Below are 27,589 nucleotides of genomic sequence, written 5' to 3' on the forward strand. Positions count from 1 at the left end.
ATCCTTTGGCTGGTCTGTCCCAATTTTCCATATCAAGAGTGCCTGCCTGTGGAAACCATGGGTTATGTGTAATAACTTTTTGTGGCTTCTGCAGGAGGTTAGTTAGTGTCTGCAAATTAACCTGAGCTCCAGACTGTCTCAACAGAACTTTAAGCAACCGCACATAATGTTCTTCAACAGACAAGTTCTACCCCGTTACCCTGATTCAGAAAACTTCCCGTTCCCAGCACTTCTTTAAAGCACTCATCCCAGTACTTCTTTAAAGCACTCCTCCCAGTACTTCTTTAAAGCACTCCTCCCAGTACTTCTTTAAAGCACTCCTCCCAGTACTTCTTTGGGGCACTGATCAGTACCTCTTTAGGGCACTGACCTTATATCCACTTCTGGCAAACTTATCCCAGGGTCCCTGTTTGTCTTATCAATTTTAGTTCCTCTGCTCCAGCAGAACTTCTTCGTTCATGTCCTCAAAGTGCCTGTGTTTAGATGCCACTTGTTGACATCCTTGAAGTCCCTATTCTGGGTCGCCACTTGTTACCTGCAGGGACCTTGGGGGACTGAACAAAAGGGGGTGAATGTGGGAATAAAGACAAAGACAAAAGAGTATGTTTGGAAAAGGGGTCAGGAGGCACCTTGCCTCTAGTAGATAATGGCTCAGACTTTCCACAGCCCTTCATATTTATTGGTAAAAGAGATAGCAAGAAGTGGGGTGGAAGAAGAGATCAGCTGCTTGGTTCAGAGTAGGCTTGCAAGACTGCATTCCTCGTACAATAGGCTCTAGATGTCCCAGTAGATAACCTCAAGGAGCCTGGTGCCAGGGAGTGACCACCCTCAGCAAACCTTCTGGCAGCAGGCACAGTCGTGAGTTTGCTCACGTCCTGCATTAATGACAAACAATTTGCTGTTTGATCATATGGCCTCCAGTGGAATGCTGTGTTGGTCATGATCACTTTGGCCTTTTCAGCTTCCAAAAGGTCTTTATTCTATTTTATATGTGGTTCAAAGAGTTTAAGTGGATTTTCTGGGTTTTTTTTTTTTTTTAATTAATAGAAAAACCAGGCCGGGTGTGGTGGCTCACACCTGTAATCCCAGCATTTTGGGAGGCCGAGGTATATCGATCACAAAGTCAGGATATCAAGACCATCCTGGCCAACATGGTGAAACCCCGTCTTTACTAAAATACAAAAAACTAGCCAGTGCAGTGGTGCATGCCTATAGTTCCAGTTACTCAAGAGGCTGAGGCAGGGGAATTGCTTGAACCCTGGAAGCAGAGGTTCCAGTGAGCCAAGATCGTGCCACTGCACTCCAGCTTGGTGACAGAGCAAGACTCCATATCAAAAAAACAAAACAAAACAGAACCAGTTTTTAGATTATCCAAAAGTTGAGATAGAAATCCAAATTTGTTAAGTAATGTTTTATGTTTTCATTTAAATTGGCAAATTAGATAATTATCATGAGAACAGCTAACATTAAAATTACTATTTGATGATTGCTATTTTTTAATATATTACATATGTTGTTGTGTGTGTGTTTAAGAAAAAGTTTTGTTACTTCTCACAGGAGCGTTCCTGAAAACAGGTGCTTTCTAAAGTTACAAACCCATGTAGCATCATCTCTTTCTTTTTCTTTTTTTTGAGAAGGAGTCTTGCTCTGTCACCAGGCTGGAGTGCAGTGGCACAATCTCAGCTCACTGTAACCTCTGTCTCCTGGGTTCAAGCGATTCTCCTGCCTCATCCTCCTGAGTAGCTGGGACTACAGGTGCGAGCCACAATGCCCAGCTAATTTTTATACTTTTAGTAGAGACAGGGTTTCACCATGTTGGCCAGAATGGTCTCGATCTCTTGACCTTGTGATCCACCTGCCTCAGCCTCCCATAGTGCTGGGATTACAGGCATGAGCCACTGCACCCAATCATTTCTAACACCTCCTATGAGAACGTTTGTTTTTCTACATCCACACATTCTGCAACCAAAATTTTGTATGAAGTAACACAGCTAAGGCTAAACATAGAAAATCAAGATTTATGTTTCAGAGGTTTCCTAGAATATTGGAATTGCAATAGAAATGGGTGGGACAAGAGCCAAAAAGCAGCATTTCTGGATATTTTGGTTTTTCATCCACTGATCTACAAGGTAAGCTCAATAAACTCCTTGAAATAATTTTTTTTTTTTTTTTGAGACAGAGTCTCGCTCTGTCGCCCAGGCTGGAGTGCAGTAGTGTGATCTCTGCTCACTGCAAGCTCCGCCTCCTGGGCTCAGGCCATTCTCCTGCCTCAGCCTCCTGAGTAGCTGGGACTACAGGTGCCCACCACCACACCCAGCTAATTTTTTGTATTTTTACTAGAGACAGGGTTTCACTGTGTTAGCCAGGATGGTCTTGATCTCCTGATGTTTGATCTGCCTGCCTCAGCCTCCTGAAGTGCTGGGATTACAAATGTGAGCCACCGCACCCAGCCTTGAAATAATTCTTGATGTACGGAACAAAGTGTTCCAGCTATGAGATAATTTATTGGCTCCTGGTTTAGAGGATTCACCAGAAGGGTATGGTCTCACAGGTGGCAACATAACTGATTCCTTTAAGGGTATGTTTTGGATGATGCGGGCAATCACAAGACCAATAAATCTTACAGGCTGCAGCCTATTGTGACACTTCTTTTTTTTGTAAAATAAGGTCTGTCATCAGTGGCAATAATATGTACAAAATCAGGACAGAGAATAAAGACTCAGCAAATGCAACTAATTTGATGCAAGGAGAAGCATAATAGAGGAATATCAGTATTCAAATGTGTGTCAATTCTAGTGATAAAAATTTTTTTACCACCTCTAGGAAAAAGTGGAAAGAATATTACTACAATTCTACCAGGAATTTGATGGGTCTAATCAAGGTAGCTCACCTTTCCAGGATTTCAGCATTGGTAATTATTGGCAATCTTGGTGCTCATTTGCATCAGTGGCCAGTATCAGTAAAGGAAAGTCCATGTTCTTGAACTCATGCAAAATCTTCTCCCTCCTACCATGTCCACATTGTCTTCCATGGACCCATTAAGCAAACATTGTGAAAGGTATGGAAAAAGCCTAATATCCAAAGCCCAGTCAGCCATTTGGCCATATATATGTATATGTATGTATACATATACACATATATATATGTATATGTATATATATGTGTATATGTATACATACATATACATATACGTATATATGTGTATATGTATACATACATATACATATATGTATATATGTATATACATATATATTTATATAAAAAATATATATATATATTTATATATATAATATTTATATTTATATATATAATATATAATATATTATATATATTATATATAATATATTATATATATAATATATTTATATTCATATATATATAAAATATATATATAAATTATATATATATAAAATATATATATATATTTATTTATATATAAATATCTACATATACACACACACATATCAATTTGCTGTGGTTATATATACGTATATATATATATATATATTTTTTTTTTGAGATGGAGTCTTGCTCTGTCACCAGGCTGGAGTGCAGTGGTGCCATCTTGGCCCACTACAACCTCCGACTCCCTGATTCAAGCAATTCTCCTGCCTCAACCTCCCAAGTAGCTGAGATTACAGGCACGCACCACCACGCCCAGCTAAATTTTCTATTTTTAGTAGAGATAGAGTCTCAACATGTTGGCCAGGATTGTCTCTATCTCCTGAACTCATGATCCACCTGCTTCAGCCTCCCAAAGTGCTGGGATTACAGGCATGAGTGACTGCACCTGGCCCTGTTAGTCCTATTATTGGTAGCTTCTCATACTCACAAAAAGCATTCATATAGGAAATAAATATTCCCATGTTCATTCCAACCGGTCAGTCATATAACTCATTGCAGACTCATTATTGCTGAATCTTTTGTTTATATCAAAGTCTTTCCAGTTCCAGACTTATGGCCATTAGCAATAAATACATGCAGATGCCTATCTCTAAATGATGTAAACAAAAACATATATGTTGTTCAAATTTCTGCCATTTGGAAGGCTATCTTTTCCCCAGGTTTTTTTTTTTCAGGGCCAAATAACTACCAGCTTAAATTATACTGGAAATAGCATTTGTACAGAATCATCTGTGGATAGGTAAACTATTTCCCCCATTGGTTACCTGTTAATAAGAAACACCAATAGGGCTTCAGTTGTGGGTTGAGAGAAAGGTGGCAATGCATGGAGGTAGGTGCCATGGAGGTCTGAGTCACCTCTACGTGCAACTTTTTTATGCCTATAGCATGTGCTTCAGCTTGATGGCCTATAGACCAGTGTTTCTTACTTGTATACAGCACCTGTGTATACCATGCTATTTTCCAGTAGATCTCATAACATGCAATTCATAATGGGTATTTCAGGTCTTGTTACATCATATCCCATGATCAGTTGTTCAATCTCTAAAGAAGTGCAGTGGCAAGCCAAGACCTATTTCCAATACATGTTTGTTGAAAATAGATTTTTTTTTTACATCCCTGGAATTCTGCACTGTGGTTGTCAGCTGGGCTTGCCAACTGTCAGTTCTGCAGCAGGTCACAGCACCGTGACCTACTGCAGATGCTCCAGCTCCATCCTGTGTCCTTTACTGCAGAGCTGCCTTCCCTCCAGCCACACCAGCTGCAGAGCTGCCTCTTGCTCTGGGCTTCAGGAAAGATAGGCAGCTTTCTGAGTCACTCTGTACATGTGTTGAAGCAGCATTCTCTAATGTGGCATATTTTGTCTCCAAAATGTAAAAAGATTAACAACGGTTGTGCCCCTTTTGCAGAAATAGGTGATTTCAGGTCCATGAGCTTTTCTTACACGTTGAATAGGCTGTCTTGACAATCTGCAGACCAGAGCCCCTAGAGATTGACCTGGTGCATTAATCTCTGCAGTGGCAAACCAAGTGAATTCAGTTGAGATATAACAGAAATTCAGATCTTTAGTCTAATGTCAGAGCAGCAGAAGTGATGTGTTCTTCACTCTGTCTGGAATGCTCTCATCTGAAATACAGACATGGCTCTTTTATTTATTTTGGGTCACTGTTCAGATTTTCTGAGCCTGAGACTTTCATTTAGAAAATGACACACCACTATCACTCTCCAAGTCTTTTACCTTGATTTTTGCTTTTCTTATATAATCATATGGGTGGATGGTGTATATGTAGATATTTATTGTGTGTATATATATTTATATATAAATTTATATATAAATATCTACATATACACACACACATATCAATTTGCTGTGGTTATTTATTTATATTCTTGTCACCCCAAAATAAAAATTCTTTTTACATAGAAACCCAAGTTTATTTTAATTTTGTTCTACCTATTCTGAAATCCTCAGCTCCCAAAATAATGCATGGTACACAATAGGAGCTCAATAGACAAAAAAATCCAGTTTTGAATAAAATTATCATAATCATTACAGAAGGTGAAGAGGCAGCAGGCATGCTTCACTTGGCCAGAGCAGGAGGAAGAGAGTTGGGGGAGGAGGGAGGTGCCACACACTTTCTAACAACTAGATCTTGAGATAACTCTATCTTGAGAACCACACCAGAAGGAGAAATTCACCTCCGTGGTTAATTTACCTCCTACCAGGCCCCACCTTAAACATTGGGGATTATAATTTGGCAAGAGATTTTGGCAGGGACATATATCCAAACCATATTACCATCAAATATAAAAGCTAGAATACACTTATTTTTAGACATCCAAGGTCTTTAAAAATGTACCTAACATGCACACTCTCTGGATACCAGGATGCAAACTGTCTGTGGAATCAGCAAGCAAAACAAGAGCAGAACCAAACAGAAGGAGACTCAGAGACAGGGAAGCCATTTGAGGGAGTAAGGAGGGGAGGCTTAGGTCACAGCTTTACACTCTTAAGAGAGAAATCAAATCAGAGGAGGAAGAAGTCAGGCTGCAGGACAGATGTCTGCAGGGAAAGAAAAAATGTAACCCAGAGATAATTTAAAGTGCTATAAACAAATGAAAAACAATTTTGGGGCAAGTGTAAGCTAAGTGGTAGTATTTTAGCAAAACTTAGCGATAGGCAAAAAGAAAATCAAACTAATATAAAGTGAAATAACTATTTAATTCAAGAAATAAATTTGTATTAAAAATGTAATAAAAGGCTGGGTGCGGTGGCTCATGCCTATAATCCCAGCACTTTAGGAGGCCGAGGTAGGCAGATCATTTGAGGTCAGGAGTTCGAGACCAGCCTGACCAACACGGTGAAACCCCATCTTTACTAAAAATACAAAAGAATTAGCCAGGAATGGTGGCCCGCACCTGTAATCCCAGCTACTTGGGAAGCTGAGGTAGGAGAATCACTTGAATTTGGGAAGCAGAGGTTGCAGCAAGCCCAGATCGCACCTCTGTACTCTAGCCTGGGTGACAGAGCAAAACTCTGTCTCAAAAAGGAAAAAAAAAGTAATAAAATCATAGTATACTGCTTGGGTGTTTGGTAAATAATAATTAATTAATCACCTTACAGCATTCGCTGACTACAAGTATAGGTAAAAATAATGCTATTAGTATTCTGAATTGCTAGAATGGTGGGGAAGGGCAGTTAACACAAAAGTGGTTTCCAAGTATCTATCAGTATTAAAGGGCAGTTTTTAGAGTTTATATGGTTTAAGGTCAAATAGATGAGGAAAAAATTAACTGAAAGGAGAAAAACTAAACTTTACAAAAAAAAACTCTTCATATTTATTACCTTCATTAAAATAATAATTTTCTCAAGAATAAATCTCAAGAATTAGCAAATTGAGGGTCCTAAAAGTAACAGATGCTGTGAAACTGGATGCTCTAAAACCAAGTATACAAAATCTCAGGAAACTAAGCTTCTCAATGAAAAACTTGATTTCACATGCAAGCCAGCTAGAAAAAAAGAAAATACAGCTTTTACCATCAACTGAAGGTACTAATAAGGAGGGGAACAAAGAAAAACTGCTTTATATGTCTGCTAGTTTACGTACCTAAAAAGTAGAGATTAGGGATTAATTTCATCATATTGTTTACAAAAATTTGTAATTTGGCCGGGTGCAGTGGCTCGCGTCTGTAATCCCAGTACTTTGGGAGGCTGAGGTGGGCAGATCACCTGAAGTCAGGAGTTCGAGACCAGCCTGGCCAACATCATGAAACCCCATCTCTACTAAAAATACAAAAATTAGCTGGGCGTGGGGGCATATGCCTGTAATCTCAGCCACCCAGGAGGCTGAGGCAGAAGAATTGCTTGAACCCGGGAGGCAGAGGCTGTAGTGAGCTGAGATCACACCACTGGATGCCAGCCTGGGCAGCAGAGCAAGACTCCATCTCGAAAAAAATATATATAATTCATTTAACCTGATTATACCTGCTTAGCATAATACCAATATTTACTACATAATACATTTAGGCCTATTTCCACAAATATTATTTGGGACATCTCTTATTATAAAGTCTATGAACACAGTAGAAGACAATGAAAATGTTTATTCACTGAGTTTTACAGTATTTCAGGTATCTTTACCTAGAGTATTAAACCTAATATTTCTAAACCAAAATCTAACCTATAAAAAATCAACTTAAATTTTTTTTTAGATTTTGATGAAAATATAATCCTGGAATATATTGCTAGGAACATTATGCAGATGTAGCAAATATTTGTTAAGCTGAATTAAAGTCTCCAAGCCTATAATTTTAAATTTTTCTTGATGCAATTTCAAAAATTTCCTTAGGCTATAAGAACTTAGTCACACACACACAAACACACAGAAAATATTGATTTCAATAGGTAAGGTGTGGCCTCAGGCAGGCAAAGCTCAAATTATTTTTGAAAACTTTTCTAATTCTTTTTAACATTTTAATATTATTTTAAATGTTCTACTTTTTGTAATTTGTTTTTTGATTCCTTCTTTGCTACATAAATGAAAAGTAACACACAACCCATTTTTAAAGTCTTCAAAAAAGCTTTGGATAGAAAATCTGGAGATTATTCTGGCTTTTTTAGTGTAGACATCTTTGAAAGTTTTCAAATTGAAGAAATATACAAGTAGAAATATTCTATTAAATAGGATACATAATACTGTCTATAGAATAATTACCTTTGCTTTGGTTTTTGTAGTTAATAATTTTTAAGATTACTTCCCCTATATTTTATTACTTAAGCTAGAAATCTTGTTTATTTAAGTTATTGTTAGCTTAGTCAAATTTCAAACTGTAATATTGGAATTAATGGAGCATTATTAGAATTCTGCAAAAAGTCATCTGTATATTCACAAGTTTTTATATCATAGAAAGGCCTTTGCCAGGTGTGGTGGCTCACGCCTGTAATTTCAGCACTTTGGGAGGCCGAGATGGGCAGATCATGAGGTCAGGCGATCAAGACCATCCTGGCCAACATGGTGAAACCCAGTTTCTACTAAAAATACAAAAATTAGCTGGGTGTGGTGGCACATGCTTGTAATCCCAGCTACTCGGGAGGCTGAGGCAGGAGAATAGTGTGAACCACAGAGTCGGAGGTTGCAGTGAGCAGACATCGCGCCATTGCACTCCAGCCTGGTGACAGAGCGAGACTCTGTCTCAAAAAAAAAAAAAAACAAAAGGCCTTTAAGGCCTTTAACTGGGTTCAAATCCTGTTAAATTCTTATTTGATCTAAACAGCTGCTATCTTCTTTGTTTGTACATGTTTGCAATCTAAATTTGCATATCAATTGGACCCCATACTTAGAACTTTCTAGGTGTTTCTAGCCAAACTCAGATTAAATTGGCTAATAATGTTCTTCAAATTGTTGTACTTTGCTCCAATATTGGAGTATAATTTCTAGAAACAAATGAAAAACAAGTTGTTTTCAAATTATATGTTCTTAATGTTACATTATAACACAGTATGAAGCCTTGAAAATATCCGAAGAAAATGGAATCAGCAATGATCTAGCTGTGACCTCACTACCTAGTAATTGTGCTTTTAGCCAACTTATTTACTTATTTCTGAACTGAGCACATTTCTGGCAAGGTGGTACTAATCATTGATCAAAACTACCTTAAAAAAAAATTCAGAAATCTCAGGGTATCCAGAGAAAATAGAGCAGGTGCTCTGAATATTCACCATTAACATTTCACTTTGTTTCAGTATCTATTTACTATCACTTAATTACATACAAAGAATACAAGAAAATTGCCCATTCCTCATTTTTAATGCTAACCCTAAAACAATAAGGCTTCTGCAGCTTGAAATTCACAGATTCTGGCCAGGCACGGTGGCTAACATCTGTAATCCTAGCATTTTGGGAGGCAGTGGCAGGTGGATCACAAGGTCAGGAGTTCGAGACCAGCCTGGCCAATATGGTGAAACCCTGTCTACTAAAAACACAAAAATTAGCTGGGAATGGTGGCATGCACCTGTTCCCAGCTGCTCGGGAGGCTGAGGCAGGAGAATTACTTGAACCTGGGAAGTGGAGGTTGCAGTGAGCCGAGATCATGCAACTGCACTCCAGCCTGGGCAACAGAGTGAGATTCTGTCTCAAAAAAATAAAATAAAAAGAAAAGAAAAGAAAAAAGAAATTAACGGGTTCTCACTGGCTCTTCAACAGAAGGTTAAAGGATGATGGAGTCAGCTGCAATGGAAAACACTCGAAATTTTCCATGGCAAACAAATCTGGCCTCCATTCTTGCAGTTCCCAAATTCACAGTTCTTTTGGGATATGTTGATGCATGAGCTGCAATAGATAAAACATTCCACACCAGAAGGTTTTGTTTATAAAAACTTATTCACATCTGATAATTTTAGGAGATATATAAACACAGCAATGTTAATGACTACCTATTAATTGTTAATTCTTGGAGAAAAATTGACAGTTATTTCTGAAAACATGAAAAGCTTCATATAATAATTATACACTTACATGTGAAATTGTATATGGAGAAGTTAGTAACTAATACATTACCAGCAATAAAATATAAATCATTTCTCACTGTGTTACCAATGGCCAGTCCACACAGGTTTGCAGTGATTTTGGTTTTTGTCTTCTCAAAAGAAACTGTCTAGCCAAGAGACAAAAAGGAAATTTGAAGCAAAAGTTGGACTTTATTGAAAGAAAGCAAAGTACATTTGGAAAGGGACCAAATGGGTGACTTAGAGATCAAGTGCCCTACCTGGCCCTTGGCTCCAGTTTCTTACACATTCACTTATTTTCTAGTATTATGGACTCCTCTCCTGGTCCCTTTGGCATGATTAATGCCTCACTGTTGCTTGTGTGGTACTTGCCAGCAGTAGGGAAGTCGTCTGCATGCTTCATGAGTGTTCTGAGGTTCTATGCTTGCTCTATTGGAGATATTATTTTTACCAGTTGAGCACCTCCAGAGAAAGGCATATATTGGTTAAACTCCACTATTTTGCCTCTCACTGTCCATGCTTGGATGGTCTTGCCAAATTTTTGAGATTTTATTAAGTTGTTGCCCAAACGCTCAAAATGTTTTCTATTTGTTAGGAGGGTGCCCCTACTTGTCACCAGCTGAGACCACTTAATCAATCCTGAGATGACCACCTGATAATCACTTGACATTCCTGGGGCACATTCCCAGGGCCTCTACCTTACCCAACTCATCACTATCTGACTACCTGCTCTAACTGGGTAATTGGATATTCTATTGCCTGTGAAACTTTTGGTATCTAAAACTTTTACCAATCAATATATACAGCCCATCAACTTTCTTCACTTTAATTGTAATATGAGCTTGATTTTCTTTTGTTGATACAGTAGTTAAGATTTTATTTTATACTTACTCATTTAGTAATTTTGAAAGCATTATAATTAAAATAAAATTTATATGGCTGCCATCTAATATGTTTGTAGATGTTAGCCAAAAGTCTGGCACGGGAAAAGAAGGAGAAAAAAAAGTAGCAGGAGGGACTTTTTATCTTTCTAAATGATTATATGTGCCTCCTAAAAGGTGTTTACCTATAAATTATAGGTGGTGGCAGCAGTAGTGGACAAAGGTGTGGTATGCAGCCCTCGATCATTTCAATGCTGCTCCTGTTGAGCCCATGGCAACCCAGCCCTGTGTGTAGCCCTCACCCTGCACCATGACATCACATCCCCTCTGCTGGCGTGGGCACATGCAACTCAGGCAGACCTCAGGTGCTGGGCCTGAGCTGGCCTCTCCTGCTGCTACTACTGCTGCTGCTTGAGCTGCTGGCCTCAGGAGTGCAGGAAACATGGGGTCAATGGAGAAATGAGAACAGCCACACTGGCAGAGTCAACACCTTTTGCTGGAGCATCCATAGCCTGTTGGGAAAAGGCAGTATCTGCTGCTCAAAAGATCTTGACCTGGCTCATCAAGAGGTTTGTGTTGGGAGTACATATGTTTCTACAGACATTGTGGAGAGTCTAGTAAGAGCTTTTGGATGTTCTTGGACTTGACATCGCCAACCTGTCCCAGCATTTCAACCCAGCCTCAGTGGCCAGTGGCCTAGCCTAGACCCTTCTTTTGGTCAGTGCCATCTGCTTGGCCTACTGATTCTAGTTTCTGACCCTGGACATAACCTTCAAAGCACTGCATCTGGTGTTCAGCACTTCTGGATCATGTGGACCATCCTGTTCTCCAGGTCCTGTGAGCACATTCTGCACAAGGATAAGGGTGAGGAATGAGGTGCTCCCTGTGCTTCACAGTAAAGTCTACCTTATGACCTGGCCCATGGGCTTTTACAGGCATGGCAGCTCCACTGTAAATAAGAAGCTGGAGCACCTGAGAACAAGGTCAAACTTTTCAACATTTGCCTCAACAGGGGGCTAAAAATTCTCCACTGCTCCAAAGAAAAGTAAAAGTTAGCCAACTGTAAGTGCCATTTTCTTTTTTCTTTTTTTTTTTTTTCTGAGATGGGAGTCTCACTCTGTCACCCAGGCTGGAGTGCAATGGCACGATCTTGGCCACTGCAACCTCCACCTCCTGGGCTCAAGGGATTCTCCTGCCTCAGCCTCCCAAGTAACTGGGATGACAGGCATATGTCACCACGCCCAGCTAATTTTTGTATTTTTAGTAGAGGCAGGGTTTCACGATGCTGGTCAGGTTGGTCTCAAACTCCTGACTTCAAGTGAACTGCTTGCCTTGGCCTCCCAAAGTGCTGTTACAGGCATGAGCCACCACGCCTGGCCTATCAATGCCAATTTCTACCAGTGCACTGTCTCAAAAAAAACAAAATGGAGGGAAAAGAACAAACACCAGATCCCAAACAAAAAAACATGGCTGAACAAGTAGTGGTAAATTGCAAAGATTTTTTTTTTTTTTTTTTTTTTTGAGACTGAGTCTCACTCTGTCACCAGGCTGGAGTGCAGTGGGGCAATCTCGGCTCACTGCAACCTCAGCCTCCAGGGTTCGAGCGATTCTCCTCCCTTAGCCTCCCGAGCAGCTGGGACTACAGGTGCGCACCACCACACCCAGTTAATGTTTGTATTTTTAGTAGAGACGGCATTTCACCATGTTGGTCAGGATGATCTCCATCTCTTGACCTCGTGGTCCGCCAGCCTCACCTTCCCAAAGTGCTGGGATTACAGGCGTGAGCCAGCGCACCCAGCCACAAAGATATTTTTATCCTTTTATTAGTTCTTGGGACAGCTCTTTTTATTCCCAGAAGAATAAAAACAGCATTTGTGTAGATATACACATGAAGTATCATTAGTAGAAAAGTGTTTTTAAACAGTGTATATAACCACATTTGTCTGTAAAGTAAGAGAAATTTGTGAGTAGAGAATAAAGTTAACTTTTCCTAGCATTTAAATATATTTTTGAAAGGGTAATTCATAAAGGCAGATTAAAGCTTCTTAAAACTTTACACTGAGGAAAGAATATGCTAATTTGACATTTTTAAAAAGTTTAAATGCAGGCCAGGAGCTGTGGCTCATGCCTGTAATCTCAGCACTTTGGGAGGCTGAGGTGGGTGGATCACGAGGTCAAGAAATCGAGACCATCCTGACCAACATGGTGAAACCCCGTCTCTACTAAAAATACAAAAAATTAGCTAGGTGTGGTGGCATGCGCCTGTAGTCCCAGCTGTCCAGGAGGCTGAGGCAGGAGAATCGCTTGAACCTGGGATGCAGAGATTGCAGTGAGCCGAGATCGTGCCATTGCATTCCAACCTGGTGACAGAGTGAGACTATCTCAAAAAAAAAAAAAAAAAAGTGTAAATGCAAGTGTTTGTTTTTGCAGCTTAGAGTTTGTTGGGTAAGATCTGTGCAAATTATATTGACTTAGTTCATGAATGTTGTCATTTCTAAATGTGGACAGTTGGGCTGGAGGATTAAACTCAACCTCTTTTGAATTCTGGTGACCCTGTGCCAACCCTCCATCATTCAGATTTCTAAATGAAATAATTATTTTTAGAAGACCTAAGATTTTTTTCCCTCTGTACTTTGATGTATTTTAACCTCAACATTTTGAATAGGAAAAGGAATGGAAGAGATGCCAAGGGGTTTGATGCCAAGAGCTATCTGTGTAAGCACTGAAGATCATTCAAGATTCAATTTAACATCCGAATTTTACTGCTAGCCAGCTAGGCCTATCTACAAAAGCTATATCCTGGAAGGCTTTTTGTTTCTTTCATTTTGGTTTTGGTTAATGCAGGACATTAGAAGGAAAACAAACAGTAGTGGCTAATGACATTCTCAAATCTATTGCTGCTTAGAAAGCATTCTCACGAACAGTAAGCAGCAATAGACAAGCCTTGGAGAAAATCTGAATGGTTTTCTTTGAAATACTTACAGTAGGGTTGTTAGGTGCTTTTTCTGAGGTCTATTCTGCTCTCATTTTAGGTGGCCTCTATCGGCAGAGACTGAGACATACATAGTGGACAGCTGTGAGGACCCTGGGCAAGGGAGATTCAGAAGGCATGGGTCAGGGACTGGTGGAAACACTAGTCTGCTAGAACTCATTAGGAAGTGAAGCCCAGCATTTGCATAATGCAGCTTTGAAGGCATCTGGTAATCATAAATGTCTCCATGGCCCTTCTCAGCCCACCAATGTGCTCCAGCAGCCACTCACACAGCCCCGCATGCAGGTTTGTAGGTAGTCCTGCCAGATCTGCTAGAACCAAGACCTTATAGTCCAGGTCTCAGTTTGAAGAAAACAGTTGTCTACCCACTCTTGTGAAAAGATTCTGTGAAATTTAATTTTGCATTGCAAGTATTTGGGAAACAGGTGTAGATTTCTTTGAGGATGCTTACAAAACTTCAGTTGTTTTTTTTGAGATGAAGCCTCACTCTGTCACCCAGGCTGGAGTGCAATGGCATGATCTCAGCTCACTGCAACTTCTCCCTCTGGGGTTCAAGCGATTCTCCTGCCTCAGCCTCCTGAGTAGCTGGGAATACAGGCACATGCCACCACGGCCAGCTAATTTTTGTATTTTTACTAAAGATGAGGAAAATGTTCTCTCCACAGGAAGAATCAATATTATTTCATCACTGATATTTTCCGTCTCTGACTTGAAGATACAAACTAACTCCAGCAGAAATGTTTTTGGCTTATTATGGACAATCTGTTACACAGCAAGCACCGTCATGCTTGTTCACTATATTTATGTATAGAAACATCCTCATAAGGCCAGGTGCAGTGGCTCATGCCTGTAACCCTAGCACTTTGAGAGGCTGAGGTGGGCACATCACAAGGTCAGGAGACGGAGACCATCCTGACTAACACGGTGAAACCTTGTCTCTACTAAAAATACAAAACAGAAAATTAGCTGGGCATGGTGGTGTGTGCCTTTAGTCCCAGCTACTCAGGAGGCTGAGGCAGGAGAATTGCTTGAACCTGGGAGGTGGAGGTTGCAGTGAGCCGAGATCACACCACTGTACTCCAGTCTGGGTGACAGAGTGAGATTCTGTCTCAAAACAAAACAGAACAAAAAAACTTCAGAACTTATGAAGCCTCCCTAGTATTTACCTCAACTAATTAGTTCAATCAATTTACATGTCAATTATATAAATTGAAATGAACAATAACTAAAGTAGGTTTATATAGAAGTCTCCAATTAAATAAAATCCAATGTCCTAACTAAATATAACTTAAAACACTAATTGTGGAATTGCAGCTAATAATTATTTTGTGTGCACAACTAAATTTCATAAAAATCATTCTTATAATCCCCAGTGAGCTTACATAATACCTCATAAACTATAAAAGAAAAAATAATAAAAAAGAAAATTATGGGTCTAGCGTGAGTACCAAGCAAGTAAAAAAAAAGTTTGCATGGGGAGATTCTGAATCATAAACCGTAAGATCTTATAGTAATGAATTCAATAGAAAGCAGACAGTATAGATTTCTTTTCAGCATTTTTGAGGTTTTTAGTTTTCTAGTAAATTAGTCAGCTTATTAAAATTACTTGTTTTGCTTCAATATTGATTTTTTCTTCCTAAAATAGGTAGAAACTCATACTCACAAGAACAGTTACTTACTCCATAATTTTCTTATACCTAAGGTTTATCTTTAGAGTAATGTATGTGTATATTTAACCCTATGTAAGTCAAAACTAAAACTCTGTATGTGTTTCAGGTAGAGCAGCCACATATTCAAAGAAAAATATATAACAATGTTTATTCATGACTCAGGAATGTATGGATTTTATTTATACTTCTATATAATTTTTATAATTAAAATGACCCCATAGTCAATAACAATTGTACATTAAAATAATGAAGTGTAGAATTGGCTTGTAATACAAAGGATAAATGCTGAAGGTAATGGATACTTTATTTATCCTGATGTGACTAATACATATTATATGCCTGTATCAAAACATGTCATATATTGCCTAAATATATACACATTTGGCCAGGTGCAGAGGCTCATGCCTGTGGTCCCAGAACTCTGGGAGGCCAAGGCAGGCAGATCATGCGGTCAGAAGATCGAGACCATCCTGGCCAACATGGTGAAACTCCGTCTCTACTAAAAATACAAAAATTAGCCTGGTGTAATGGTGGATGCCTGTAATCCCAGCTATTCGGGAGGCTGAGGCAGGAGAATCACTTGAACCGGGGAGGTGGAGGTTGCAGTGAGCTGAGATCATGCCACTGTACTCCAGCCTGGGTGACAGAGTGAGACTCTGTCTCCAAAAAAAAACCCAAACAAGTAGTGGGTGCCTGTGGTCCCAGCTACTTGGGAGGCTGAGGCAGGAGAATGGAGTGAACCTGGGAGGCGGAGCTTGCAGTGAGCCGAGATTGTGCCACTGCACTCCAGCCTGGGAGAGAGCAAGACTCCGTCTCAAAAAAAAAACAAAAAAAAAACAACCAAACAAAAAAAAATTATGAATAGCACAAAGAATAAAATAAGGTAATTAAAATCATACTATGTACCCACAGAAATTAAGAACAGTAAGTTTAAATAAGACAAAAAGGAATATTTAACCTATAGAAAAATATTCTTTAACTTATTTGCAGTTGAAAGCCACTGGTGAAATAGATTACTAGAAATGTTAGTCCATTATGTTACCAAATAGTATATTGTTACCATCTTTTACATACACCCTTGAGTAAGGTGAAATAGGTTAAAGTTAGAAGCATAATAATGCTTCATTGAATGTACAATGGTCTTAACACATTTTTTTAAAGTTATATTTACATGTAACCTAAAAATTTAAAAATGTACTTCATTTAATTACATAAAATTACAATAATTAAAATGACTTACTACTAATTTAACCAATTTTAACTAAAATAAAAAACTTGTTTTGTCACTATAATGCAGAAGAATATTACTCTGAAAACCTATCTCCTGCATCACTCCTTTATAAGTTAACCACAAACAGCCTCTCCAGTTACATTTTCATCATGCATCTTATTTATTTATTTATTTTTTGAGATGGAGTTTGACTTCTGTTGCCCAGGTTGGAGTGCAATGGTATGATTTCGGCTCACTGAGACCTCCACTTTCCAGGTTCAAGTGATTCTCCTGCTTCAGCCTTTGAAGTAGCTGAGATTATAGGCGCCTGGTAAATTTTTGTATTTTTAGTAAAGACAGGGTTTCACCATGTTGGTCAGGTGGTCTCAAACTCCTGACCTCAGGTGATTCACCGGCCTCAGCCTCCCAAAGTGCTGGGATTATAGGCATGAGCCACCATGCCTGGCTGCATCTTACACTTTAATATCCTTACTGTTCCATAAAAAATGTTTTAAATAATGCCCACCTAATAAAAGAATCTCTCATATCTTTGGTGCAGCAACAATTGGTCACATGCTTTCACATATGAATATAGCAGGAATGAAAAAAGAGCATAAAGTTATTTGAGAGTTTAATTACATCATTATTCACTAATTTAAAAATCAGTAATTTTTCCAAGATAAAAATATACTTTAATTGTAATTATAACTCTGAAAATCTTCTACTTCTTTTAATGTTATATACAAATAATTTATCCACCAAGTTTTATTTTGTGTTGTTTTCTGTACTTAGCACTGATTTAGTGTAATGTCTGAAGTGTCCGTGCCTTAGATATTTCTACTGTGAATTCTCAGATATTTACATAAACTTAATTTCAGATTAAATTTTTTTCATTTTTACTGCATCTGCAAAAACATATTTTAGTATGAACACTCTGGTGTTTTCTATGCTGTGGTTTTTTAAAAAATGTTTTTCCAAACGGATTACATTTGTAGGGTTTTTCTCCAATATAAATTCCCTGATGTTGAACAAACTTTGTACTATCAACCAAGTATTATAGACCCTCATGTTTTATAAGCTGTAGTTTTTCAAAACTGTTTTACAAATTTATTACATGTTCCAGGGGTTTTTTCCAATATAAATTTTCTGATGTTGAACAGTATTTGAGCAACTGCTCCAGGGTTTTCTTTAGTACAAAATGTGTACAATAAGATCTGTGATGCAAGTAATGGTACTACAACCCTCTTAATATTTGTAATGTTTGTATTCAGAATGAATTATCTTCTTCACTTTAAAGGCTTCTATTTTCTGAAAGATCTTTTGACACTAGTTGCATCTATAATGGTTTTATTAAGTACAGACTCTCTGACGTTGAGTAAGAGATGAGCACATATTAATGGCTTTTCCACATTCTTTGTGTATACACCTTTTTCTAAGTAAAAATTCTTTCCTGTGCAATAAGGTATGAGCATTAATTAAAAGTTTTGCCACATTCTTCATACTTGTAGAAGTTTACTCCAATATAAATTATCTTACCTACAATCAAGTGTGACAACCATGTAAAGCCTTTGTCACATTCTTTACATTTCTAGAATTTCTCACCAGTATAGTTTATTTTATGTTTGAAAAAGTTTGAGGTGTTGTCAAAATCACTGTCACATCTTCAGGTTTGTAGTTTCTCTCCAGTATGAATTTTGTTATGTGTAGTAAGGTTTGAATATTGGTTGAAAGCTTTGCCACATTCTTTACATTTGTAGGGTTGCTCTTTAGTATGAATTCTCTTATGTGTATTAAGGTGTGAGGAATAGTTAAATGCTTTGCCACATTCTTCACATTTGTAGGGTTGCTCTCCAGTATGAATTTTCTTATGTTCAATAAGGTTTGAGGATCGGTTAAAAGCTTTGCCACATTTTTCACATTTGTAGGGTTTCTCTCCAGTATGAATAATCTTATGTGTAGAAAGGGTTGAGGACAGTTTAAAAGCTTTGCCACATTCTTCACATTTGTAGGGTTTCTCTCCAGTATGAATTATCTTATGTTTAGTAAGGGTTGAGGACCACTTAAAGGCTTTGCCACATTTTTCACATTTGTAGGGTTTCTCCTCAGTGTGAATTATCTTATGTTTAGTAAGAGTTGAGAACTGGTTAAAAGCTTTGCCACATTCTTCACATTTGTAGGGTTTTCCTCCAGTATGAATTTTTTTATGTGTAGTAAGGTTTGAAGATTGGGTAAAAGCTTTGCCACATTCTTCACATTTGTAGAATTTCTCTCCAGTATGAATTTTCTTATGTGTAGTAAGGTTTGAGGATTGGGTAAAAGCTCTGCCACATTCTTCACACTTGTAGGGTTTCTCTCCAGTATGAATCCTCTTATGTTTGGTAAGGATTGAGAAATGGTTAAAAGCTTTGCCACATTCTTCACATTTGTAGGGTTTCTCTCCAGTATGAGTTATCTTATGTTCAGTAAGCTTTGACGACCACTTAAAAGCTTTGCCACATTCTTCACATTTGTAGGGTTTCTTTTCAATGTGAATTTTCTTATGTTTAGTAAGGTTTGAGGACCGGCTAAAAGCTTTGCCACATTCTTCACATTTGTAGGGTTTCTCTGCAGTATGAATTCTCTTATGTGTAGTAAGGTTTGAGAACTGGTTAAAGGCTTTGCCACATACTTCACATTTGTAGGGTTTCTCTCCAGTATGAATTCTCTTATGTTTAGTAAGGGTTGAGGGCCAGTTAAAGGCTTTGCCACATTCTTCACATTTGTAGGGTTTCTCTCCAGTATGAGTTAACTTATGCTCAGTAAGCTTTGAGGACCACCTAAAAGCTTTGCCACATTCTTCACATTTGTAGGGTTTCTTCTCAGTATGAATTTTCTTATGTTTAGTAAGGTTTGAGGACCGGCTAAAAGCTTCACCACATTCTGTACATTTATAGAATTTCTCTGCAGTATGGATTCTCTTATGTGTAGTAAGGTTTGAGAACTGGTTAAAGGCTTTGCCACATTCTTCACATGTGTAGGGTTTCTCTCCAGTATGAATTCTCTTATGTTTAGTAAGAGTTGAGGGCCAGTTAAAGGCTTTGCCACATTCTTCACATTTGTAAGGTTTCTCTCCAGGATGAATTTTCTTATGTTCAGTAAGGTTTGAGGATTGGTTAAAAGCTTTTGCACATTCTTTAGATTTGTAGAATTTCTCTCCAGTGTGAATTATCTTATGCATAGTAAGGACTGAGGACTTGTTAAAAGCTTTGCCACATTCCTCACGTTTGTAGAGTTTGTATCCAGTATAAATTTTTTTATGTGTAGTAAGGCATGAGGACCAGTTAAAGACTTTGCCACATTCTTCACATGTGTAGGGTTTCTCTCCAGTATTAATTCTCTTATGTTTATTGATGATTGAAGGGCAGTTAAAAGCTTTTCCACATTTTTCACATTTGCAGAAATTCACTCTGGTATGAATTATTTTATGTTGAGCTAGATGTGGAAGCATGCAAAATGATTTGCCACATTGTTTGCATTTGAAAAGTTTTTTTTCAGTATGGCTTATCTTATGTCTGTTTGAATTTGAAAATTTATGAAAGGCTTTCACACATTTATCAAATAGAAATATTTTGCTCTGGGTAGCTGGCAAACATTGGTTAAATCCATTATAACCTCCTCTGTGCACCTTACACTCATCCACACTTTTACAGTCTTTTTTTAAATGTACATTTTTATGTTCACAGTTTTTATATCTTCTCAGTGTCACTTTTTGGAAAGGATCTTTTATATGCTGCTCTGGCCAAAAGTCTTGGGTAAAATGAGAACACATAACTGAAAAAAATAAAAATAACAAATTATTCCACTTGCTAGACTCAGAGATAAATATACTTTATGTAACATATAAAATCACACAAGCTACATAAGCAAGATGTCATAGAAAAATACCACAGGCCCTAATATAATTATAGACATATAAATGTAACAAAAACATACTGATCAAAATGCATTGGTGAAAAATTTATAAATAAGTGTGTGCAGTGCCCCAGGTGAGCCCAATGCAAAGAGCCACATAGAAGGAAAATATAAATTGGTTACATTTACCCAACACAGCTTTTTCTGCTCTCCAACATAACATAGTGCCTTTAGAAGTAAATTGCCACTCCAATTATTTTGCATATAGTGGAATACCTGAGAGTGGATAATTTATAAAGAAAAAAGGCTTATTTTGCTCACAATTTGGAAGACTGTACAAGAAGTGTGTGCCAGCATCTGTTTCTGGTGAGGGTCTCAGGAAGCTTACTGTTATGGCAGAAGGCAAAGAGTAACTGGAAATATCACACGGTAATAGACAGAGAAAGTGTGTGGTGAAGGAGCCAGGTTGTTTTAATGAATCAGCTCTCTTTTGAATTAACAGAGTGGAAACTTTCTTATTACCAAGACGATGGTGCCAAGTCATTCATGAGGAATTCACCTCCATGACAAAAATACCTCTTTCCAGGTCCCACATCCAACACTGAAGATTACATTGCAGCATGAGGTTTGGAAACATGGACATCCAAACCATATCACAGACAAAGTAGACTTAACAGACTCATACAAACCTTTCCAGTAAAAAGCAAGAGAATATACAATATTCTTCTTTGCACCTTGTGTATTCTGCTAGGATAAATACCAAGTCTTATTAAATTTAAGAATACCAGTTGGGTGCAGTTGCTTATGCCTATAATCCTAAAATTTTGGAAACAAAAGTAGGAGGATCACTTGGGGCCACAAGTTTGAGACCAGCCAGGGCAACACAGTGAGACTCTGTCTCTACAAATAATAATAAAAAATGAGCCAGGGATGGTAGTGCATGTCTGTACACCCAGCTACCTAAGGGGCCAAGGTTGACTTGAGCCCAGGAGGTTGAGGCTGCAGTGAGCCAAAATCATGTCACTGCACTCCAGCCTGGGCAAGAGTAAGATCCTGTCTCAAAACAACAACAACAACAACGATGACGACAAATAAATTTAAGACCAAAATTATACACTGTGTTTTTCAACCAAAATTACATAAAACTAGGAATTAAAAGCAAAACTGGAAAATCCAAAAATATATCAAAATAAAACACACTCTTCAACATATTCTTGCTCAAGAACCAAAGAATTTAACTTTTCCAAAGTTGTAAATACAAGCTACAGTGGTGACTTAATTCAATATAATCTCTACATAAAATTCAATAGTACAATTTTTCACAGAAATATTCTTCACAATTTTAAAATTTGATTAAAAACTATAGCCAAGCCAGGCACGGTGGCTCACACTTGTAATCCTAGCACTTTGGGAGGCCAAGGCAGGTGGATTTCCTGCTGAGCTCAGGAGTTCGAGACCAACCTGGGCAACATGGTGAAACCGTGTCTCTACTAAAATACAAAAAATTAGCTGGGCATGGCTGTGTGTGCCTGTAATCCCAGCTACTCGGGAGGCTGAGGCAGGAGATTTGCTAGAACCTGAGAGGCAGAGCTTTCAGTGAGCCAAGATTATGCTACTGCACTCCAGCCTGGGTGACAAAGCGAGACTCTGTCTCAAAAAAAAAAAAAAAAAAAAACTATAGCCAAGCAACTATGAAAACAATAAAGAGGCATTATACTTTCTGATTTCAAAACATATTAAAAGCTACAATAACAATGTGGTACTGACACAAAGACAGATAAGTAGATGAAAGAACAGAATAAAGAGCCCTAAAATGAACCCTTCTGTATATGATCAAATGAATTTCTACAAAGTTGTCATGAGCAAGCAATAGAAAAAAAAAATCTCTTCAAAAAATGATGTTGAAATGTGGATACCAACACTAATAAAATAAAGTCGGATAATTTTCTTGAATTGTATATACAAATATTTTAAATAAAACACATAGACAGAAAAAAGGAACTAACAAATCTTTTAAAAAGAAATATGGAAAAAAGACATGACATTCGTCTTGGCACCATTTTCTTAGGTACAACCTTAAATGCATGAACAACAAAGAAAAGAATAGAAAAATTTAACTACACTATACCTCGAAATTTCTGTACATAAAAGAAAACATTTAATAGAGAGACAATGCCTCCTAGAAAATGAGTGAAAGTATTTGTAAATCACATGTGATATTCATTAATATTCATAATATATAAACAACTTTTTTTTTCTTTTTTTTTTGAGATGGAGTCTCACTCTGTCACCCAGGCTGGAGTGCAGCGGCATGTTCTCAGCTCACTGCACACTCTGTCTCCTGGATTCACACCATTCTCCTGTCTCGGCCTCCCAAGTAGCTGGGATTACAGGTGCACACAACCACACCCGGCTAATTTTTTATATTTTTAGTAGAGACAGGGTTTCACCATGGTCTCGATCTCCTGACCTCGTGATCCACCTGCCTCAGCCTCCCAAAGTGCTGGGATTATAGGTGTGAGCCACCGCGCGTGGCCTATAAACAACTCTTAAAACTAACAATAAAGTTGAATAATCTGATTTGGAAATGGACAAATAATTGAACTCAATTTTTACCAAAAATATACACAAATGGGAAGAAGCATTTAAAAAGACACAAAATTACAATTTGTAAAGAAATGCATAAAAATTACAATGAAAAACAAAACCACCTTACACTCATCTAGAATGGCTACTATAAATTTTTTTAAAATACAAAATCTGTTGATGATGCAATAAAAATAAAACCATCCAGGTAGGTACAGTGGCTCACATCTTTAATCCCAGTGCTTTGGGAGGCTGAGACAGGTGAATCTCCAAAGGTCAGGAGTTCGAGATCAGCCTGGCCAACATGGCAAAACCCCATCTCTACTAAAAACACAAAAATTAGCCAGGTATAGTGGTGGGTGCCTGTAATCTCAGCTACCCTGAGGCTGAGGCAGGACAATTGTTTGAACTTGGGACACGAGAACGAATCACTGCACTTCAGTCTAGGTGACAGAGTGAGACTCCATCTCAAAAAATAATAATAATAAAAAATTACAAATTAAAAAAAAAAAAACCTATGTTGACTGTTGGTGGAAAACAAGGAGGCCGAGGCGGGCAGATCGCCTGAGGTCAGAAGTTCGAGACCAGCCTGACCAACATGGAATAACTCCATCTCTACTAAAAATACAAAATTAACCAGGCATGGTGGCACATGCCTGTAATCCCAGCTACTCAGGAAGCTGAGGCAGAAGAATCGCTTGAACCTGGTGGGTAGAGGTTGCAGTGAACTGAGATCACGCCATTGGGCTCCAGCCTGGACGACAAGAGCGAAACTCTGTCTCAAAAAAAAAAAAGTTATAAATGTTTCTCAAATAATTAAAAATGAAATCATCAAATACAAAAATCTCATTTATGAATCTATATTCATAACAGAAAATGCAGGACCTGAATGACGTATGAACATCCATATTTTTTGTATCAGCCTTTTGGCACAAAAGCCAAAAGGCTGAAGAAACTTAGATGTGCCTTGATTTATAAATACATCAAAAAATGTAACATATACCTACAATGTAATATTATTCAGCCTTCAAATAGAAAATCTTGCCTCATTTTAAGATAAATTTTGAGAATATTATGTCACCTGAAATTAGCAAGTAACAAAATTATGGATACCATATGACTCAACTTATTTGAGATATCTTAAGTAGTCACACTCATAAAATCAGCAAGTAAAAGGGTGTTTGTCAAGGGCTGAAAAGAGGGCAAAATGAGCACTTGTTACTGAATGTGTATTTAGTTTCACAGGTGTAAAATTTCTAGAAGTTTTTTGAATAACAATGTAAATATTTTTATCATGCCTGAAATGTATTTTTTTTTTTTTAAGACAGTGTCTCACTTTGTCACCCAAGCTGAAGTACAGTGGCGCAATTATGGCTCACTGTAGACTCTAACTTCAAAGCTCATGTAATCCCTCCCCCTCAATCTCCCAAAAAGCTTGTACCATGAGTGCACATCACCATGCCTGGCTATTTTCAAAAATTATTTGTAGAGAGGGAATCTCCATATATTGCCCAGACTAGTCTCAAACTTTGGCCTAAAGCAATCCATCTTTCTTGACCTCCCAAAATCCTGGGATTACAGATGTGAGTCACCACCATGCCTGAAATGTACACTTCAATAGATTTAAGATGGTAAATTTCATGTTACGTGTTTTTACAACACTAACATTAAAAAAAAAAACTCAAAAAAATACAGCATTATAAACCTTTTTAAAAATTACCCTCAAATTACAAAAGTGTTTCTCTCATACAAAGAAAATATACATTCATCATTAAACACATGGTGAAAATGGACTATTTCCATGACTACTCACTTAGAGAAGATAAAACAACAATTAAAAATTAGCTAAAAAATAATACATACAAGATAAGCTTTAACCAAAATTGGGGTCACATATTTATAAACACACACACACATATATAACATGATTGTGATAGACATTTGGTGATTGATCTCTTTTTTTTTTTTTTTTTTTTTTTCTGAGATGGAGTCTTGCTCTGTCACCCAGGCTGGAGTACAATGGCATGATCTGGCTCACTGCAATCTCCACTTCCCGGGTTTGAGTGATTCTCCTGCTTCAGCCCCCTGAGTAGCTGGGACTACAGGTGGGTACCACCATGCCCGGCTAATTTTTTGTATTTTTAGTAGAGACGGGGCTTCACCATGTTAGCCAGGATGGTCTCATCTCCTGACCTTGTGATCCGCCTGCCTCAGCCTCTCAAAGTGCTGGGATTGCAGGCATGAGCCACCGTGCCCAGCCAGTGATTTATCTCTTAATTAAATCCCATATTGACTTAAAGCATACAGAATTGAAAATTGTCTGAAATTATAATACATAGGTAAAACCAAAAAACAAAATAAACTGATGTTAAGAAACCTACACTGAAGAAATATACTAATATGAAACTGGAAAACAATAATAAGGGAAATGTTTACTCATAAAATCTGGTATGCAAGGCCAGGCATAGTGGCTCACACCTGTAATCCCAAAACTTTGGGAGGCCGAGGCAGGTGGATCACCTGAGGTCAGAAATTCAAGACCAGCCTGACCAATATGATGAAACCCCATCTCTACTAAAAATACAAAAATTAGCTGGGCATGATGGCAAACGCCTATAATCCCAGCTACTCAGGAGGCTGAGACAGGAGAATCGCTGGAACCTGGAGGGGTGGAGGTTGCAGTGAGCCGAGATCATGCTATTGCACTCCAGCCTGGGCAACAAGAGCGAAACTCCGTTTCAAAAAAAAAAAAAAAAAAAATCTGGTATGCAACACTGATGCACCATTAAGGAAGAATTTGTTTAGATAACTACAATATTTGACTGAAACTTTGTACTTTTGCATCATTGGCATGAACTGTACAGCAGTAAAATTTTAGAGAAAATGCAGTATAATCACAAATACAAGATTCTAATGAGAAACTTTTAATAAACATTTAAAAGAAACTACAGATAATTTTTATATTTTAAGTAGATGCTATACTTACAAAAAATGAAACTGCTGTAATCCAACTTTAGAGGCAAAGAATAGCCTTACAACTAAATTACATATATATATATTTTGCAGAATACGGTTAGAGCCTCTGACGTATAAAACAAATATTTGGGAATAAATTATATTATTTAGAATTAGGGTACAAAAGTAGGTACAAATCCTATCATTCTCTTTTACCTACAGCAAATTTAAATTTATATTAGTAAATATGGAGTGCTTACTAATTATCTAATTTACTTCAGACATAATATGTAAATTCTAGTATAATTGTCCTAAATGTCTGAATCCAAAATTACAGACAAATTTGGAAATAAAAAATAGAAACTTGGTCAGGCATGGTGGCTCATGCCTGTAATCCCAGCACTTTGAGAGGCTGAGATGGGTAGATCATTTGAGGTCAGAAGTTTTAGACCAACCTGACCAACATGGTGAAATCCCATCTCTACTTAAAATACAAAAAAATTAGCCAGGTGTGATGGGGGACACCTGTAACCTCAGGTACTTGGGAGGCTGAGGCAGCAGAATCAGCTGAAACTGGGAAGTGGAGGTTGCAATGAGCTGAGATTGTGCCATTGCACTCCAGCCTGGGTGACAGAGCAAGACTCTGACTCAAAAAAAAAAAAAAAAAGAAAGAAAAGAAAAGAAAAACTAAAACTAAAAATGTATAGGGAGAGTGACAACAGTAAGATGGAAAAATAAAAGGTGCCCTACTTGCTTATCCCTGCAGAGCAAGAAAATTTGTCAGCCATCCTAGACAAAAATGCCTTTATGAGAGCCAGGCATCATGGTTCACACTTGCAATGACAGCAAGTCATGGTACATTGAGGTAGGAGAATTGCTTCAGGCCAGGATTTTAAGATCAGGCTGGGTTATGTAGCAAGACCCCATCTCAAAAATAAATTCCTTTAAAAGAGCTTTGAGATCCAGGGAGGCAGTTGCAAAACTCTCTTAAAGCCCAAGTTTAAGGAGTTTTCTTTTTCAGAAGGCAGGCTCTCATTCAGGTGGCAAACTACGGGATCCCTGTTCTTAACTACAGACCAGAAAATGGCCCACCCAACGTGGTCCCACAGAAAATTCTGAACCTACTCTGTAACCATCCCAAACTGCTTCCAGCCACAGTCTGGGAGAGGTCCTGTTCTTCAAAAGGCCTGGAGGAAGATACTGGTTTATAGCGATGCAGGCCTTTACTGTGGACCCTGAAGCAGTTCAATGACTGTTCCAGCTCCCTGGGCCATGGTTTATGGCCAGTTCTGCCTAACTAGAAACCCACACAGTTACCTGGGGAAATCCTCTCTGGTACTCAGTGAAAGCCGCACTCATCCACAACCTGATATAAAGCCCACCATATGCAGACTTGACTGCAAAAAACTGCCCTAGTGTTCTGCCCTACAGAGGAAAGTCCAAAAATAAAATGGAAATTACAAGTACCCAAGCCCCTTGTAACAAGCCAACTAAAGG

General features: G+C 38.0%; 1 protein-coding gene across 7 annotated transcripts in view; it reads right to left on the reverse strand.

Moving 5' to 3' along the window:
* Window positions 1-15,596: 15,596 nt before the first annotated feature.
* Window positions 15,597-27,589, reverse strand: part of LOC100442137 (zinc finger protein 43) — a 48,507-nt gene continuing 36,514 nt past the window's right edge. For 5 of the 7 annotated variants that reach the window (XM_054540007.2, XM_054540005.2, XM_054540004.2 and 2 more), the window contains 2 exons: window positions 20,873-20,938; window positions 15,597-20,470 (listed from right to left, as the gene is read on the reverse strand). In XM_054540007.2, coding sequence (XP_054395982.2) covers window positions 18,324-20,470; window positions 20,873-20,938 — 2,213 coding nt within the window. In that variant the 3' untranslated portion in view covers window positions 15,597-18,323. The remainder of the gene's footprint in view (window positions 20,471-20,872; window positions 20,939-27,589) is intronic. The other 2 variants (XM_024237270.3, XM_054540010.2) reach the window with 1 other exon arrangement.

This window comes from Pongo abelii, chromosome 20 (genome assembly GCF_028885655.2).
Source record: "Pongo abelii isolate AG06213 chromosome 20, NHGRI_mPonAbe1-v2.0_pri, whole genome shotgun sequence".
Taxonomy (NCBI): domain Eukaryota; kingdom Metazoa; phylum Chordata; class Mammalia; order Primates; family Hominidae; genus Pongo; species Pongo abelii.